We start from the raw sequence: 20,417 nt of genomic DNA on the forward strand, positions 1-20,417 counted from the left end.
ATCCCATGCCCCACCCACCCCCACCAACAAACACACACATACTCATCTTCCAGTTCGAGGTTTTCAAAGACCTGCTCCCACAAGAAACATCCACCCTAGAAGTATCCCTTTCCATTCTCATTCAAGGCCCAGTGGAATGATCCCCAAGCATTTCATATAGAAACCATGATGCAGAATTCCTTCTGGATTCTTGACTGCCATCTGAGATGGTATCGCCCCTCCATCACCTGGTAGGACTTCATGAAACACATGGTAGACACTCACAGATCCTCCTGTGCCTACCCACATTGCTCCTCCACCATATTAATGGAAAGGTTTTGGAACCCTGTCTCTACTCAAGGGATATCTTTAACAACCTCAGAGAATTGCAGTTATCCTGTCTGTGGAGCTTGTGATAGTGCCTCTCTGAAAAGAAAAAAAGATATTTTTGTATCTTTTTAGTATATTTTTATTGCTCTTTATTCTTAATAAATTTCACTCAGACCTCAGCTCCTTAAGTGAATGGCTTCTGGGCATGTTAATATACTTGTCGCAGCAAGCACATACTCTGTTTATGTGTCTTTTAAAAATTTACCTTGAATTAATTCCTGAAATGTTTTAACTTGCTTAAAATTGATGGAAAATTATTCATTTATAGAGTCTTTGAGTGTCAAATTTTTTATCAATTGTTGGATTTGTTACTCTTATTTTAAGTCACCCATTTGTAGCATGATTTTAAAAGAAAGAGAAGGGATTTATGCAAAACATTCTTTTTTTTTCACTTCCTTATAAATTAATTAAAGCATTTCAGACTCATTTAAATGTGACTTTTTACTGTTGTTTCTATCATTTAAATGTTGAGTATGATTAAAGCTCTGGGAATTGGTGATGGACAGGGAAGTGCTGCAGTCCATGGGGTCACAAAAAGTAGGACACAACTGAGTGACTGAACTGATGATTAAAGAGATTGATAGCTTCAGTCAGCTTTAACACATGTTCTTCCTGAAATGTCAATATTCACTAGGCTGAATGGGCATAAAAAATAAGAATATTTGTCAATCAGAAATCTTCCAGCAAACAAAAGCCCAGGAACAAATGGCTTTACAACAGAATTCTACCAAAAATTTAGAGAAGAGCTAACACCTATCCTACTCAAACTCTTCCAGAAAATTGCAGAGGAAGGTAAACTTCCAATCTCATTCTATGAGGCCACAATCACCCTAATACCCAAACCTGACAAAGACGCCACAAAAAAAGAAAACTACAGGCCAGTGTCACTGATGAACATAGATGCAAAAGTCCTTAACAAAATTCTAGCAAACAGAATCCAACAACATATTAAAAAGATCATACATCATAACCAAGTGAGCTTTATCCCAGGGATGCAAGGATTCTTCAATATTCGCAAATCAGTGTGATACACCACATTAACAAATTGAAAGATAAAAACCATATGATTATCTCAATAGATGCAGAGAAAGCCTTTGACAAAATTCAACATCCATTTATGATAAAAACCCTCCAGAAAGCAGGAATAGAAGGAACATGCCTCAACGTAATAAAAGCCATATATGATAAACCCACAGAAAACATTATCCTCAATGGTGAAAAATTGAAACCATTTCCCCTAAAGTCAGGAACAAGACAAGGATACCCACTCTCACCACTACTATTCAACATAGTTTTGGAAGTTTTAGCCACAGCAATCAGAGCAGAAAAAGAAAAGGAATCCAGATTGGAAAAGAAACTCTCACTGTTTGCAGATGACATGATCCTCTACATAGAAAACCCTAAAGACTCCACCAGAAAACTACTAGAGCTAATCAATGAATATAGTAAAGTTGCAGGATATAAAATTAACACACAGAAATCCCTTGCATTCCTATACACTAACAATGAGAAAATAAATTAAGAAAACAATTCCATTCACCATTGCAACGAAAAGAATAAAACGAAAGAATAGAACGAAACGAAATAGAACGAAGAATAAAACGAAAAGAATATATTTAGGAATAAATCTACCTAAAGAAACAAAGGACCTATATATAGAAAACTATAAAACACTGATGAAAGAAATCAAATATGACAGAAATAGATGGAGAAATATACCATGTTCATGGATTGGAAGAATCAATATAGTGAAAATGAATATACTACCCAAAGCAATCTATAGATTCAATGCAATTCCTATCAAACTACCAACAGTATTTTTCAGAGAACTAGAACAAATAATTTCACAATTTGTATGGAAATACAAAAACCCTCGAATAGCAAAAGCAATCTTGAGAGAGAAGAATGGGACTGGAGGAATCAACCTGCCTGACTTCAGGCTATACTACAAAACAACAGTTATCAAGACAGTATGGTACTGGCACAAAGACAGAAACATAGATCAATGGAACAAAATAGAAAGCCCAGAGATAAATCCATGCACCTATGAACACCTTATCTTTGACAAAGGAGACAAGAACATACAATGGAGAAAAGATAATCTATTTAATAAGTGGTGCTGGGAAAACTGGTCAATCACTTGTAAAAGAATGAAACTAGAATAGTTTCTAACACCATACACAAAAATAAACTCAAAATTGATTAAAGATCTAAATGTAAGACCAGAAACTTTAAAACTCCTAGAAGAAAACATAGGCACAACATTCTCTGATGTAAATCATAGCAGGATCCTCTATGACTCACCTCCCAGAGTAATGGAAATAAAAGCAAAAATAAACAAATGGGACCTAATTAAATTTAAAAGCTTTTGCACAACAAAGGAAACTATAAGCAAGGTGAAAAGACAGCCTTCAGAATAGGAGAAAATAATAGCAAATGAAGCAACTGACAAAGAATTAATCTCAAAAATATACAAGCAACTCTGGCAGCTCAATTCCAGAAAAATAAATGACCCGATCAAAAAATGGGCCAAAGAACTAAACAGACATTTCTCCAAGAAGACATACAGATGGCTAACAAACACATGAAAAGATGCTCAACATCACTCATTATCAGAGAAATGCAAATCAAAACCACAATGAGGTACCATCTCACGCCAGTCAAAATGGCTGCTATCAAAAAGTCTACAAACAATGCTGGAGAGGGTGCAGAGAAAAAGGAACCCTCTTACACTGTTGTGGGAATGCAAACTAGTACAGCTACTATGGAGAACTGTGTGGCAATTCCTTAAAAAACTGGAAATAGAATTGCCATATGTCCCAGCAATCCCACTGCTGGCCATACACACCAAGGAAACCAGAATTGAAAGAGACACGTGTACCCCAATGTTCATCGCAACACTGTTTACAATAGCCAGGACATGGAAGCAACCTAGATGTCCATCTGCAGATGAATGGATAAGAAAGATGTGGTACATATACACAATGGAATACTACTCAGCTGTTAAAAAGAATGCATTTGAATCAGTTCTAATGAGGTGGATGAAACTGGAGCCTATTATACAGAGCAAAGTAAGTCAAAAAGAAAAACACCAATACAGTATATTAATGCATATTTATGGAATTTAGAAAGAGTGGTAATGATAACCCTATATGTGAGACAGCAACAGAGACACAGATGTAAAGAACAGACTTTTGGACTCTGGGGAGAAGGTGAAGGTGGGATGATTTGAGAGAATAGCATTGAAACATGTATATTATCATATGTGAAATAGATTGCCAGTCCAGGTTCGATGCATGAGACAGGGTGCTCAGCGCTGGTACACTGGGATGACCCTGAGGGATGGGATGGGGAGGGAGGTGGTAGGAAGGATCAGGAGGGGGAACACCTGTACACCCATAGCTGATTCATGTGAATGTATGGCAAAAACCACCACAGTATTGTAAAGTAATTAGCTTCCAATTAAAATAAATTAAAAAAAAAAGAATATTTGTCTTGGTCGTGATAATGTTACCCATAATTCTCCTGCACTATGTATGCTTATATCTGTGTTTTAACCCCTCTCCCTCTCTCAGGTTTTTTGGTTTTAAAATTTTATTTATTTACATCACCCACTGCTTCAATTGCTTTAAACCAATACCACCATGGTTTTTTTCTCTTTTTCCCAAGGTTAATCCTGCCAGTGTAATTTCTTTGACATTACTGTTATCAGGCACTCCAGTGAACAAAATTAACCTGCTCACAGGATTGGTATTCTAGTCTGATAATGATTTGATTTGCTGTCTTGGTATTGATTTGCGCTCCAGCTTTTGGGTTGAAATAGATCGAGTTCCTGACAGGCTCATTAGCATAAAGACCTCCAATCAACTGTTTTTTGCTCTAGGTCTGTCATTCAGGAGATAACTCCTGAAGATATATGTTATCAAATCTTTTTCATCACTGCTTTTCATACTGCCAGGTCATCCTCTGTAAGCAACTATGATCATTGCATGTCTTCTATTGCCCACAGGTGCATCTGTGGCTCACCCATCCAATGCTTAGAGAAGTCCATTGGTGTCATAGGTACCAGGCCTGTGGAGCTAGGGAAAAGGAGATAGATGCAGCTCTGAGTTCATTAGCATAGTTTGATACTCATTCACAGGACTTTGCTTTTGACATTTGATACGAGGTAAGAAAGTGAAATGATCGAGTTCTACCTCTATTTTGTTGTGATTAGATCACAGGTAGGGTGGGTGAGTGACTGTTCTCCAGTTACCAGACAGGAAGCTCATTTTGCCTCATCGAATTATCACCCTCTCTGTATTAATAGGAATCAAACAAAATATCCCTTCTTGCAACTTTCTCGTTTCCTATCATATAGCTTAGTAAAATGCTTGCGCAGTTATTCATTCACTTGTTTAGCAGTAAACTTGGCAAATACTTCTCAGTATCTTGAAATAAACTCAAAATAATTACTTTAAGTGTTGTTTCTTGCTATGGATCAGTGCTATTGTTTATTGCTTTTTTTTTTTCCAGAAAATGTCAGCCAATGATGTCAGATTTCCATGAACTTTATTTTCTGTTTCACTCCTTAATTGGGGCGGGTTGGAAAGAAAAATGCCAGTACATACACCATATGCTAACCAACCTCACATCCCACAGAGTGTTTAGAAGGACAAGCTAATTCCCAGGACTATATAGGAATGCTAGTCTGCCTCTTCACATTTTTCTAGTAGTGTGGAGGAATTTATCGTCAAGTCAGACCATGATACATTTGAAGGTTGATCTGGTCAGTCATGTGTATCTGCCTCTTTCTCATTTGCTTATTGGCAAGTAGAGCGTGTCCCTGGTTCTTTAGACAGACTGAATTTATAAGGATCTTGTCCAAGGATAACCTTCATTCTTTTGACCTTTCACAGTTGCTTGCTTGCTTGCTTTCCCCATTTTGCATTAACTGCTTTTACACTGGAATTGTCGAATCAGGTTTGGTGACTTTGTCAGCAGCAATGTGGGTAAGAAACCAGATTTACAATGCAAAGGAGTTAATGCCCTTTTGTATTAGTAATTCTAAAAATGGATTAAAATGTCTTTGATTTTACTCTCTTGGTTTTTTATGAACCACTCTGATGGTTCATATCTAAAGCTGTTTTGATATGAACTCTGTTTTAGTCTTTTGAACAATTCCAAGCTAAACAGATTAATTTGACCAATGTTTTTTAGTGAATAATGCATTTTTTTTAACAGTCTGACAAATAAGATTAATTTGTGCTCAAATGAATGAAAAACAGTCACCTTTCTTTGGTGGCTGCTGAGTACTATGTTTTCTGTATTTTGCTCACAGAACTGCTGGGACTTTGTAAATAGAAGTCTTGGGAAAATGTTTAGATCTCCAACTATCTTTGTTTATGGCATTGAAGATTTTAAAAGGTAAATGTGATAGATATTGTTTAGTTTTAATAACTCAAGTTTTGGGAAGACCTTAAAAAGTGTTTTAAAAAATTTTTAATTACTTATTTTAATAGAGGATAGATACCTCCTAAAGTTAAATTGATGTGGCACTTCTTCCAGCCTGAGTCTGAGAGTCAAGTAAAAGGAGTTTCCTAACATAATCTGAACATAACATCTGAACATAAAAATTGACCTCTATAATTTCAAAAGCCTTTTAACAAATTCTAACATAACGTTCTTATTTTTTCTTCAAAATACTTTCATAAAATGAGCTAAACAAGTAATAGTAATGTAGTATTACCATTTGAAAAATAACTTGCAAATGGAGCTCAGTTGGTTAGTGACAGAATTGGTATTCAGGTCTGTCTTTATTGTTTTTGCTTTTCATCCTGACAAAATTTAACAATGTGTAATAGTAGAACAATTTGGTAAATTCTTTTATACTCATTATGTAAATGAGTAAAAGCAATTGTTAGTAATTTGCATTTACTTTATTAGCTTCTTTTTTTACTGTAGATTATAAAGCAAATCCAAGACATTTTGACTTTCACCCCTCATAAATTTAGTAAGTATATATCTAAAGTAAGGAAGGGGCTTGCCTGGTGGCTCAGTGGTAAAGAATCTGCCTGCCAGTGCAAGAGACGTGGATTTGATCCCTGGATCAGGAAGATCCCCTAGAGAAGGAAATGGTTTCTCCCACTCCAGTATTCTTGCCTGGAGAATTTCCCTGGACAGAGAAGCCTGGCAGGCTACAGACCATGAGGTCACAAAAGAGTCAGATGCAACTTAGCAACTAAACAACAACAAAAGTAAGGAAAAGGAAATTTTCTTAATAACCACAATACCATTATCACACCCAACAAAATTAGCAATGATTCTGTAATATTACAGTATTTTTATTCATGTTTTTCTGGTTGTTCCCAAAATGACTTTGTTTTAAAAATAATCAGGATCTCAAAGAAGGTCCCCACAAGGCACTAGTTGTTACATTGCTTAAGTCACGGTTAATCTAAAACAATACCCCTCACCCCATTTTTCTTTTCATGATGTTAACTTGCTTGGGGAGACTAAAAGGCTGGTCTTTAAATTTTAAATTTCATGTTGCTTCTATTATACTAAGCTGCCTCAAATGTAAATTTTAAATGTTAAATAAAGAAATACAATAATAAATAGAAAACAACTCTGTCTAACCTTAGAAGTAGAATTTTTTTATTTTAAAGAGTTCACAGAACAGTTTACAGTAAGTGAAATGTTTTAAGAATTTATTTCATAAGCAACTTTAAAATCAAAATAAAATCCAAAGTAGTAACTGTATCCTTGTGACTTTTATGTCTGTGTTAGCATTTTGACTAAGTGTAGTTCATAATAGTGAAGATGAACAAGTAAATAAATTCTGGTGGTTTGGTGTTTTAGTCACTAAGTGAAGTGAAGTCACTCATTCGTGTCCAACTCTTGTAATCCCATGAACTGTAGCCCACCAAGCTCCTCTGTCCTTGGGATTCTCCAGGTGAGCATACTGTAGTGGGTTGCCATTTCCTTCTCCAGAGGATTTTCCCAACCCAGGGATCGAACCCCAGTCTCCTGCATCACAGGCAGATTCTCTACCAACTGAGATATGAGGAAGTCCTAATAAATTCTAGTGTTTGGCAGTAATATAAGTTTAGTCCAATTTTTCTTTTCAGCTGATTAGAGAAGTGCAAATTGTACATCTTAACTCTGTTACAAGTTCTGTTGCACATATCAGAAAACTCACAAACATGTTTTTTGTTGTTTGTAAACACCTTGTCATCTTTACTGTTCTTACCAAAGAGCAAGTATTAAATATTTGTTATGTACTATCAGTGGTAATAGTATGTTTTTTACATTATTATGTCCTATTCTTGAGTATTTCTTCAAGTATAATCTATCTTGAGTAGATACTCTATAATTGAGATACTCTATAATTGAGGAGATACTCTATAATTGAGTATAATCTATCTCAGTATCCAACTGGCAGGCTAGTTAAATGCCTAACTTCCAGAAATGGCAACAACGAAGAATAGTGAAGAGGATAGGAAAAAGAGGTGAGAGTTGCCTTATCGGGATTGGAACAGTCACAGAGCAGGGACACACTGCTTTGTCTCCTGTGGCCTGGCTAAGTGGGCAGGGCAATATGCTTGGTTGATATTACTTGCTGCTCAACCGGAAACTCTTACCATTTTTCCTACCATTTTTTTCCACTGAGAGACATTAAAGTCAGTGCATCAGGATGCATCAGTATTGTTTTGCAAACCAGCCTTGGCAGAAAGAAAGACTTTAATTTTTGGTTATTTCTGTCTAACTCTTTCATCTCTACATCTGTGATAACCCTTGTAGGCAATCTTTCAAAGGAGTACATCAAGAGAAAGATGCTGAAATATTTGGGTGCAGTAGCTTCCCTACTTTAAATCTTCATTGCTGTAACTATTATATGTTTCTGCCTGTGCACCGGCTGTACAGCCCCTCTTTTGAGACAAAACCTGAGTAAACAGAGATACATTCTTTCCAGATGCTTTCCAGTCCCTGTCTGTTATTCAGTTTTCAACAAAGGATTTAAGGATAAAGTATAGGATTCTGCTGTATAAAACTAATTCCCTGGCTTTTCCTAATGGTGTGTAGAGTTCTGATTCCCTAAAGCACAGTGTTATTTCCAGAGTTTTCTTCAATTTGCATAACTGGTGTATCGGAGTTCTTTCCTCAGAATAACAGAAATGAAATGAGATGACACTATAAAAATACTAAAAGCTTCTCAAATTAAAGAGTAAAATTATTTACACATAAAATGATGAAATATTTTGGGCATTTCCAGGTATATAACTACCAGGCACACAAACAGTGCTCAATAAATACTTTCCTAAATAATAAAGCTGTTTCCATAATAAAAACATATTTTATGAATAGCATTTAAATATCTATTAAAGAGATTCTTCTGAAATCTGTTGAATAAAGTGTGTTCTCTAATATACTAGTATAATTAAGTTATAACTAACTGTGTCTCTGTATTTAAAAGTCAGATACTTCTCTATCCCTTCTAATTACAAGGGAATGACTACAAAATAAATGTAGTAGGTAAGAAATACTTGTCCTTCCTGGGAAAGGAGCATTTATATAATAGTATATCACAGCTCATTTCTTAGAATGAGTTTTTATCCTATTTATTTTTTCCATGTATCTATTATTAAGAAAATAGTAATGTGACAGCTACTACTCATCAATCTCATTTGGTAGTAACCTAAGTTTATTTTCATGTTTTACTACCTTACCACATATGCAAGAGCAGGCATCATTTTTAACAGTCTAATCATGTCACACAATCTTGATTGAAGTAATTCTATCAGAAGTTTAGGAAATTTAAATGGCCTTTTTCATTCTTCTTTGGATGGGTCAGTGCTGTTAAGGGCATTGCAATGAAAAGCACAAGGTGATTTTATTTTAAGAGTTACTGATTCGTGCTTCCCTTGTTTTGTTTCAGGTGGATCATCCATGCTATGGAGTACGAACTACAAATCCGTGGTGGAAACAAGCCAGCCAGAGACTTATATCAACTGTCACCTAGTGAAGTAAAACAGCTTCTATTGGATATTCTCCAGCCTCAACAGAATGGAAGGTAATGACGGTCCTTTGTTACCTACGGGACACTCTGGATTTACAATAACATTTTATACATACGTGTGTGTGTGTGTGTGTGTGTGTGTGTATGAAATTAGTAAGATGTTAATAAGAAATGTAGCAAAGTGTCAATACTAGATGGGCAGCATACATAGAGATACTAATTAAAATGTCTGTCTTTGGTTGTAATTTTGTATTGATTTGAATTTTATACTTTTACTAGGTATAGTTTGTAATAATTTTTATTATTCTGTGTAGAATGTAGTACTTCATTCTACTTTGGTCAATTCCTTTTCTGATCTTTGGTAGCACTCACCATCTCCTCCCAACATTTTGGCACACAAGTTTGGGTTTGATAATGTTAGTTAAATTCTTGCTTGTAACTCTGTCTCTTTAAGTAGACTATAATCTTCAGAGTAAACTGTCTATAAACGTAACTTGTACCAATCTTAGAATATAAGTAAAGCAAATACTTTGGATTGCTTTGAATTGAAGAGTTATTTTTATTACAAAAACAGTATTAATATAATTACTTAGGCAAACAGTTATTGAGCACTATTTGTGTGCCTGGTACTTTCTAAAATGATATAGTAATATGCCTAGAAATACCTAGGAAAGAAGTCTTCTGCAAAGGTAGATGTGAACAAACAGAAAAGCATCCTTTTTCTTAAACAGGAAGACTTTAAAGATGTCTAACAATTCCAACAAAATTCCAACAAGCTGTTTTATGGAGTTAGACCAGTAAATACTAAAATTCATATGGAAAAACAAACATGCAAGAATAACCAGGAAAACATAAAGACTTGCCCTAAGAGAGACAGTTAAAATATTTAACAGCCTTTATAATTAAAATAATGTGATGCTAGTACATGAAGAGAAAAATAGAACTTTTGAACAGAATAGAAAGTCCAGAAATAGACGCCCAGTCACATCTGGAAATTTTGTGTGTGATAGAGGTGACATTTCAAATCATTAGGTCAAGGATGGACTTTTTAAATAACTGGTGATGTAACAACTGGATAACCACTTGGAAAAGATAAAATAAAATCCATACTTTATACTGTATTTAAGAATAAACTCCAAACAGATTAGTGATCTAAACATTTAAAAAAATGAAACTGTGCTAGTGCTAAAGGCTTTCCAGGTGGCTCAAGTGGTAAAGAATCCACCTGCCAATGCCTGTGCCAGTGCCAATGCTAATCCACCTGCCTGTGGAGATGCAGGCAGGAGACGTGGGTTCAATTCCTGGGTCGGGAAGACCCCCTGGAGGAGAAAATGGTAACCCACTCCAGTATTCTTGCCTGGGAAATCCCACAGACAAAGGAGCCTGGTGGGCTGTAGTCCATGGGATCACAAAAAATTGGACATGACTTAGCTGGAAGAAAATATGGGTAAATTCCTTTGTAACCTTGGTATGAGAAAGACTTTCTAACTATGACTCAAACCTAGGGGCAATAAAAGATTGATAAAACTATATAAAAATTAAAAACAGCATTTTTCATAGAAAAAAATAGGCAATGCCAAAAGACAACTTGAGAAGCTGGAGCAAAACATGTGTTACAAAGAGTTAATACTAACTCTTAAAAATTGAGGGATAAAGCACAGAAATACCTAAGAGAAAAATGGGGGAAGATACGATTGATCAATTCATTTAAAATATTTAAAATGGACCTTAAATATTTGGAGAGATGTTCAAACTAACTCATAATTAGAGAAATGTAAATTAAAACACATTGAGATACCATTTCTCATCTATCAGACTGGCAGAGTTAAAGAGTATGGGGAACATTTGCTGAGGCTGTGGAGAAAACAGATACTCCCATATACAGCTGATGAGTATAACCCTTCTATATGAGAATTTGATAATATCTTAAAAAAAGCCTAGATGAGCACTTCCCCTTTAACCCAGCAGTCTTCATCTTATTTTTAAGGACCCACCCTGGAGATATGCCTCCAACAATGTGAGTATATATGCACAAGGTTATTCAGTGCATCATCATCTATAATTGCAAATTTTGGAATGCCCATGACCTAAGTCCTCATACATGGGGAATTATTTGAATAAACTGTGGTAAATGTCCACACAATGGAGTATTATGAAGTTGTGAAAAAGAACAAGTGTGGTCTCTATGAACTGATAGGGAATAATCTCTAGGCTGTATTGTTACTTGAGAATAGCAAAGTACTAAAGAATATAGTACTCTACTCTTCATGTACTCTTCATGTAAGAAAGAAGAGGATATCTGCTCATTTTTGCAGAAGAAATATAGGAAGGCTAAATCAGAAACTAGTGAAATTGGTTACCTTCAGAGAGTGGGTGGGAACAGGGTGGAAAGAATGAAAAAAATAGATCCAGAGCAGTAGGGTTGAGGGGAGAGCAATACTTCAAATTCAGACCATTTGAATAGCTCTGACTCTCCAACTCCAGTGATACTTCTAAAACATAAATAATTATTCCCCAAACATAAATCATTAATGGAGATTAATCCAAAAATAGAATACACACAGTAACAATTGACCCTAACCATATTACAAATGAATAATATTACCACACTGGAGGGGGAGGGGAAGACAAGAATTAACCAAAGTACCTTTGGAAAACATTGACTAAACACTGTAAAGCTAAACAAAAAAAGAACTGCACACAAATCCTGGACAAATTATTTTTTCTCACAGAGGTAGGAATTAGCAGTTCTGATATTTATACACACATGCATAGTGTTATATATTGGGTTGGCTGAAAAGTTCGTTTGAGTTTTTCCATGACATCTTATAGAGAAACCCATACGAACTTTTTGGTCAACCCAATATATGGTGCATATACATATACACCGGAGAAGGCAATGGCACCCCACTCCAGTACTCTTGCCTGGAAAATCCCATGGACAGAGGAGCCTGGTAGGCTGCAGTCCATGGGGTTGCTGAGGGTCGGACACAACTGAACAACTTCACTTTCACTTTTCACTTTCATGCATTGGAGAAGGAAATGGCAACCCACTCCAGTGTTCTTGCCTGGAGAATCCCAGGGACGGCGGAGCCTGGTGGGCTGCCATCTATGGGGTCGCACAGAGTCAGACACGACTGAAGCGACTTAGCAGCAGCATACATATACACACTGAGATTAAATAAATAATTCAATATATTGCAGCTAATTTGAGCCAGATTTTTTTTCACTGTTGAAATATATAGTTAGAGATAAGGAAAGGAGAATGGCTAGAATATACCCCATGGTGTTTGATTGGAATTGGAAGTATCACTGTGAATTCATAGTTTTTACAAAGATGGATAGATACAGAAATAAATGAGAATGTGTATATGTATATGGGAACATACATCCTTATCTTTCCTAACTGTCCACTAAGAGAACCTAGAAGCAATGAAACCCCAATAGCAGTGAGCAAACCTGGTACCCAGATACTGATTTCCAAATAATACTTTCTGATGGAAAGAACCAGGATTCCTTGGAGAAGTAGTTGATTCCAGGGCTGGGGCAGAAAAAAACACAAGATAAACCTGAAGCATCATGTGGTGCCAGAAAGTAAGAAAATGCTCCAAAAACTGTAGAGGTGTTTTAGGTGGATGCCAGAGACAATGTGAAGGAGGCTCAATGACCAAAGCTGGGACAATTTGAGCAACAAAATAAATAATGATACTATTGGATTACATCCAGTATAATAAAGATCCATAAGCCCATGCTGATATAAATAGATAAATGGGAGAGAAGGGACTCTTTTTACAATAGAATTCCAATTAATAAGTATAGGTGGAATGATGATAATGTAGGTGGAATAATGATCACCATTAGGCAAGTACAACAATAACCATTGCAGGCAAGAACCCCTAAATTTAGTGGGTGGAAGTATGATGAGAAATGGGAATTTGTATAATTTCAGAGTATTTCCACTCAAGATACTTTTTAATTGTAAAAGGAAAAATTGTAACTTTACAGTGAAGAAACCGAGCAGACTCCACCTTAACCAAATGATCAAGGTTAACATCATCAGTAGTAAGATACATCAACATTTCATACCCCCTGATACGATGTGCTGAGAAAGGGTACAGCCATTTCTGGGTATTGCAAAACTGCATAACCTGAGTTTAATCATGAGAAAACATCTGACAAACCTAAATTGAGGTACATTCTACAAAATAACTGACTTTTCTAAAATGTCACAGTTGTGAAAGATAAAGTTTGAGGAACTGTCACAGATTAGAAGAGCCTAAGGAGACCTGAACACTAAATGCAGTGTGGTGTCCTAGATGGGACACAGGACCAAAACAAGGAAATTTGCAGTGAAACTGGCAAAATTTGAGTTCAGTCCATAAGATTAGTAGTATTCTACCAATGTTTATTTCCTGGTTTCGACAGTTGTACTATTGATTATGTAAGATGACAGAAAGTAGAGGAGGCTGAGTAGGGGAACTTTTTTTTTTTGCTTTTCTGTAAACCTTTTTTTTCTAAGTAAAAAGTCAAAAGATAAAAATAAGAGAATTCTTCTAAAATAATTCCTGCTCTGTGAATATTCACACATTTCTACCTTGTATGTTGTTCTAAGCAAACATTTTCCTTTTATAGTCTTAACTATGACTTCACAGAACTCTGAAAACATTTTTTGTTGTTGTTGCCAAACAAAGTAAGGGGAAGAATCACATGCAAAATATTCAGTTTGCATACCCATTATCCAAAATAAAACATCACAAAGGAACCTTTTTGGCTTTTTCTTTAGCATAGCACTGAACCCAGCCACACAAATCTGGGCCTACCAAAAGAAGCTATAAATCCGAAGGAGATGCCTCCTCACTTGTGTAGTGATGTAACTTCTCGGTCCGCTTTCACCAGAACAAAAAATGTCTTTTTCTTATCACTGTATCCTGCATAATGAGTTTCACACCTAGAAATATTGTTGATTGTTACTTGTGGTTGATGACACATTTTACTCTGCTGCCTGTTTTAATATCAAGTATAAAAAATTAATGTGTTCCTATCTTCAGCTTTTGTAATAATATTCTACTATGTCATTTTTTTATTCTTTTCAGATTGTGCAAATTCTGTATCTTTAGCAGTTTGTGATTGAAGTAACTATTATATTTTTAAGATTTAAAACTTAAATTCATTAAAATAATAGATCTAGAATTTTGACTCTTCATTAATTATTATGACGTGAAAGATTTGGTAGCTGATTTTTTAGCACTGGTACTTTGGTTGAATTTAAGTAGAAAACTAAATGTAAGGTTTAAATTAACATATAAGGTTTAAAATAAGGTAATTTCATTAGATGGGCTACCCTGGTGGCTCAGTGGTAAAGAATCAACTTGCCCCATAAATTTAAAAAAAAAGGAAGAAAGAAAAATTAATAAATAAATAAATATATTTGAAGGGAAAAAAAAAGAATCAACTTGCCAATGCAGATTTGGGTTTGATCCCTGGGTCATAAAGATCCCATGGAGAAGGAAATAGCAACCCACTCCAGTATTCTTACCTGAGAAATCCCATGGACAGAGGAGCCTGACAGGCTAGAGTCCCTGGAGTCCGAAAAGAGTCAGACATAACTTTGTGACTAAACAACAACAGTTTTATTAGATACATTATGCTTTTTTGAGCACTCACCCACGTATCAGGTGGTTATTAAGCACCTTTCTTGGAGAGGTATATAGGAGCAATCAAACTATATATACAATGCCCATGTCTTCATGGAACTTACATTTTATTGCATGTGAGGACCAGGTGAACTTATTTTGAAATTGACTGTTCCTGTGTTTTTAAATTGAACTGTGTTGCATGTTAGAAACTCATTTGATCACATAGTGAGTTGTAAGAAACTTACTAGAGGATAACATTTTGCCTGTTAAATTTTTTAAAATCTTAGGGATTTTCTCCTTTCCTGTAAGTTCTGTTTTCACTGTGAAATATTTAATAACCTCTATAACACATGGTAGATATGTATCATTGATGGATTTTGGCTTTTATTGCTCACTCTGTTGGAACAATTAATCCATTTAAAAGCACTGCTTTTTGCCAGAACAAGCTTGTTTTTCAGCACTGAGACATTTTCCTTTGGCCCACAGATGTTGGCTGAACAGGCGGCAAATCGATGGCTCTTTGAATAGAACCCCCCCTGGGTTCTATGACAGAGTATGGCAGATCCTGGAACGCACACCTAATGGAATCATTGTAGCCGGGAGGCATTTGCCCCAGGTACAGCCCCACTGTGTTTGTGTCAGTAAGAGGGCCTTCTAAAGAGACCTAAAGAGAAAAGAAGATAGCAGAGGATGAGATGGTTAGATAGCATCACAGACTTAATGGACATGAATCTGAGCAAGCTCCAGGAGATGGTGAAGAACAGGGAAGCCTGGTGTGCTACTCTCCATGGGGTTGCAAAGAATCAAACAGGACTTAGTGACTGAGCAGCTACAAAGGAGCAGAGAGTTCTTCCCTTCTCTGCTTTGCAAATGACCTTTCTACTTATTTCATTTTCTAAGAATATTTAGATACTTGAAAGGAGAAAAATAAGAAGCCTGATCAGGTGGATTAGAAATAATAGCAATGATGGTAGAAATACCACCAAGTACAATAGGCCAGTGGCAGGGAACCTCTCAAACAGGAAAACATACGTTCAAAAACCAAATCAGTCTTAAGAAACAAAGTGGTTTAGTAATGCTGTGGCTAGAAATTACTAATTAAAAATTGAATTGAACATGAAAAGTACAGTAACTTTTAGGTCATTAGACAATCACTTATTTAACTGAGAGGTAACTGACGTTTGATCTGAATGAATTAGTATTCCCTTCTTCAAATGGTTTTCCAGGTTATAGCAACTAGCCAGCCTCTTTAATTCTTTAATTTAATTCTGACACCTAAATCATTCTGCTTATGCACAAATGTGAATAATTAGGCCTTCTAGAAATGGAGTACTATATTTGTTTATAGTGTTGAAACATCAGCCAAATTCTTTGTGATAAAGGTCTTTATCAAAGTATTCCTTTTTTATTGAAGTATAGTTGATATACAATGTTTCAGGTATACAACATAGTGATTTAATATTTCTATAGATTATATTCCATTTAAAGTTATTATAAAATATCAGCTATATTCCCTGTGCTGTAGCATATTTATTTATTTTATACATAGTTTGTGCCTCCTAGTCTCCCACACCTATCTTGCCCCTCTACTCTTCCCTCACCCCACTGGTAACTACTAGTTTGATCTCTATATCTGTGAAAATAAAATATTCTTAAAACACACACCTATACTCATTTTGTTTATATGTACATAGGGTATTTATGAAAAAACCCACAAGAAATCGATAGAATTCTTTTCTTTGCCTTTGGGGAAAGGGACTGTGGTCTATGGTACAGCTTGGGCATACTGATAATCCTTTTTAACCTTTCAGATTTTTGAACTTTGTGAATCTATTATTCTTTTCTAAAAATGAATAAGAACTTTTAAAAAGTATTTTTTATGCTGTTCACGGACTGTTGATTGGTTTTTGTTGGTTGTCAGTATAGGTGCTCCAATCCTTCCCAAGGTGCTGTCTGTGACCATTGTATGGAGCGCCTCTGTCTCCTGTGGGCAGGGACCCACTTCAACTGCTTGTGTCCTGCTGCTTCTACTGGGCCTTTGTCTGGGCACAGTGGACTGTTGCAGCCTTCTGTTGCTTCTTTCCCAGCCTCCTCTAATACCTACCAGACTTTCTTTTAATTATCTGATCGACTGGGCATATTCTCTCCTTGCTGACAATGTGTTAAGTATTTTTAAGTGCCAGGCACTTTTCTAAGTGCTCCTTTAATCCTTACAACTGTCTTTTGTGGTAGGTACACATGCTAGTAAAGTAATGCTCAAAATTCTCCAAGCCAAACTTCAGCAATATGTGAACCGTGAACTCCCTGACGTTCAAGCTGGTTTTAGAAAAGGCAGAGGAACCAGAGATCAAATTGCCAGCATCCACTGGATCATGGAAAAAGCAAGAGAGCTCCAGAAAAACATCTATTTCTGCTTTAGTGACTATGCCAAAGCCTTTGACTGTGTGGATCACAATAAACTGGAAAATTCTGAAAGAGATGGGAATACCAGACCACCTGACCTGCCTCTTGAGAAATCTGTATGCAAGTCAGGAAGCAATAGTTAGAAGTGGACATGGAACAACAGATTGGTTCCAAATAGGAAAAGGAGTGCGTCAAGGCTGTATACTGTCACCCTGCTTATTTAACTTCTATGCAGAGTACATCATGAGAAACGCTGGACTGGAAGAAACACAAGCTGGAATCCAGATTGCCAGGAGAAATATCAGTCACCTCAGATATGCAGATGACACCACCATTATGGCAGAAAGTGAAGAGGAACTAAAAAGCCTCTTGATGAAGGTGAAAGAGGAGAGCGAAAAAGTTGGCCTAAAGCTCAACATTCAGAAAATGAAGATCATGGCATCCGGTCCCATCACTTCATGGGAAATAGATGGGGAAACAGTGGAAACAGTGTCAGACTTTATTTTGGGGGGCTCCAGAATCACTGCAGATGGTGACTGCAGCCATGAAATTAAAAGACGCTTACTCCTTGGAAGAAAAGTTATGACCAACCTAGATAGCATATTCAAAAGCAGAGACATTACTTTGCCAACAAAGGTCCGTCTAGTCAAGGCTATGGTTTTCCCAGTGGTCATGTATGGATGTGAGAGTTGGACTGTGAAGAAGGCTGAGCACCGAAGTATTGATGCTTTTGAACTGTGGTGTTGGAGAAGACTCTTGAGAGTCCCTTGGACTGCAAGGAGATCCAACCAGTCCATTCTGAAGGAGATCAACCCTGGGATTTCTTTGGAAGGAATGATGCTAAAGCTGAAACTCCAGTACTTTGACCACCTCATGCGAAGAGTTGACTCATTGGAAAAGACTCTGATGCTGGGAGGGATTGGGGGCAGGAGGAGAAGGGGACGACCGAGGTTGAGATGGCTGGATGGCATCATCGACTCGATGGACGATGATGAACTGAGTGAACTCCGGGAGTTGGTGATGGACAGGGAGGCCTGGCGTGCTGCGATTCATGGGGTCGCAGAGAGTCGGACACGACTGAGTGACTGAACTGAACTGAACTGTATTACTACTGTTTGACAGATGAGAAGACTGCAACACAGCTCAGTGGTTTTCCCAAAGTCTTACATCTAGGAAGCACCTGACCTAGTGTGACCCGCTTCCCAGTAGTTTGGCTTTTGAGCCTTTTCTCTTAACTCCTTTGCTACACTTTCCACTTGTTTCAGAGACTGGAAAATAAGGTAGCCTGATAGCTCTTCTCTAGATTTAACTATCGTATTGCATACTAGCTATGCTGACTTTTCAAATGAGATCTATTAAAAGGACATTGATGTGAACCCATGAAAAGATCTTCCTTTCCTTCCATAACCCCATTAATCTCATTGCTAGACATCTAAACGGTTATAATTGCAGGCATATCTCAAATAGTGCAAGTTTGGTTCCAGATGATCACAGTAAAGCAAATTACATATTTTTTTCTGGTTATTCAGTGCATATTAAAGTTATGTGTACACTATACTGTAGTCTGCTAGGCATGCTAGGCATTATATCTAAGAAAGCAATATACATACCTTAATTTAAAAGTACTTATTTGCTAAAAATTGGTAACTATCATCTAAGAACACAGGGCTGCCAGAAACTTTCAACTTGTAAAATGAACAACAAGAACAAAAATCTGCAAAGTGCAGTAAAGTGAAGCACAATAAAACAAGGTGTGCCTGCACCAGCTGCATTTTTCCCTGAATTAGGTACTACCTATAATCATTGACAGTATGTGGGATTGTATTGAATACAAAATACAATAGATGGACCATATTGAATATAGGACTGAAGCATTATTACACCAAGCAAAATAATATTGCTGTCATTTAATTGAAAGGAGACAATGGGCTTAATCCCATTTTGAATAGTAAGTAGATACACATGTTCTAGGGTATGAGTAAATTCACTGTAGATCATGCTCTGAGGTAAAGGCAAACAAGTATGACTCATCATCTCTTCATCTCTGGTAATAATTCTGGTGACTCCATCTGCTTCCCGTCATTCAAGCCTAACGTTTAGAGCCTTTTCTTCCATCCTTTGAAGATGCATGCCAAGATTTTTTCTTTGTTTATTTTCTGCTTTCATTTGGTTTGTGGAAAGTATATGGAAGATTTTTACAATACTCCTGTTTTAAATGAAATATAAAGAGGAGATTAGAGAAAAATTTTTTTGTTTTGCTTTTTTCTGTGTTTGCTTGCCATTTCTGTACATGATATTGTTTCACTTATTTGTATGCATTTTTATGCTGCCAGCTCAGAAGGACCTGCCACAGAAATGATGTTAATTCAATAGCAAGTGACTTAGAGGCTGAAGTCTGATGGCAAGCATAACTTGTTAATTTTGAAAGCAATATGTATTCTTATGTGTTGTTCAATTTTTGGCCATTCCTTTTGTGTATTGAAGTAGTTTTCTAATGCAGTCCTCTTTTCCCTAAATACATTAATATAGGAAAGATAACTACTAAAAACAGGAGGTTTAATTTATCACAAGAGTCAGCTGGTTAGCTTAAGTAGTTTGACATATATAAAATCCAGTCATATAGCTGAAAATGCTCTCTAAGGTTTTATAGAAGCTGAAAAAGATACTAGTGAATGAAATTTTCCTGTTAAGCAGGAACCAGAGTATAACAATGCAGCATTTTAATGCTGAGTTATTTTTTTCAGCAACCAACCCTGTCAGATATGACCATGTATGAGATGAATTTCTCTCTCCTTGTTGAAGACATGTTGGGAAATATTGACCAGCCAAAATACAGACAGATTGTTGTGGAGGTTTGTATTTAAAAATGTAGATTGCTGAAGAAGTGCTTTTTATCTGCTCCCTGAAAACCAGTGTAAAGGAAACTGCTTACAAGGACAGAAATTCACTCCTCACCTAACCCAGATCTCCAGTTGAGTCCTGGAGGAGAGGGCCATCCTTGACCCTTGAGT

The 20,417-nt window shown here is 36.4% G+C and overlaps 1 protein-coding gene across 4 annotated transcripts in view; it reads left to right on the forward strand.

Annotated features, from left to right (window-relative positions):
- PHKB (phosphorylase kinase regulatory subunit beta) overlaps nt 1-20,417 on the forward strand; it is a 232,519-nt gene that overhangs the window by 208,637 nt on the left and 3,465 nt on the right. For all 4 annotated transcript variants that reach the window (XM_069549785.1, XM_069549787.1, XM_069549786.1 and 1 more), the window contains 3 exons: nt 9,287-9,421; nt 15,490-15,619; nt 20,151-20,258. In XM_069549785.1, coding sequence (XP_069405886.1) covers nt 9,287-9,421; nt 15,490-15,619; nt 20,151-20,258 — 373 coding nt within the window. The remainder of the gene's footprint in view (nt 1-9,286; nt 9,422-15,489; nt 15,620-20,150; nt 20,259-20,417) is intronic.

The sequence above is a fragment of the Ovis canadensis genome, chromosome 14 (assembly GCF_042477335.2).
Source record: "Ovis canadensis isolate MfBH-ARS-UI-01 breed Bighorn chromosome 14, ARS-UI_OviCan_v2, whole genome shotgun sequence".
NCBI lineage: Eukaryota > Metazoa > Chordata > Mammalia > Artiodactyla > Bovidae > Ovis > Ovis canadensis.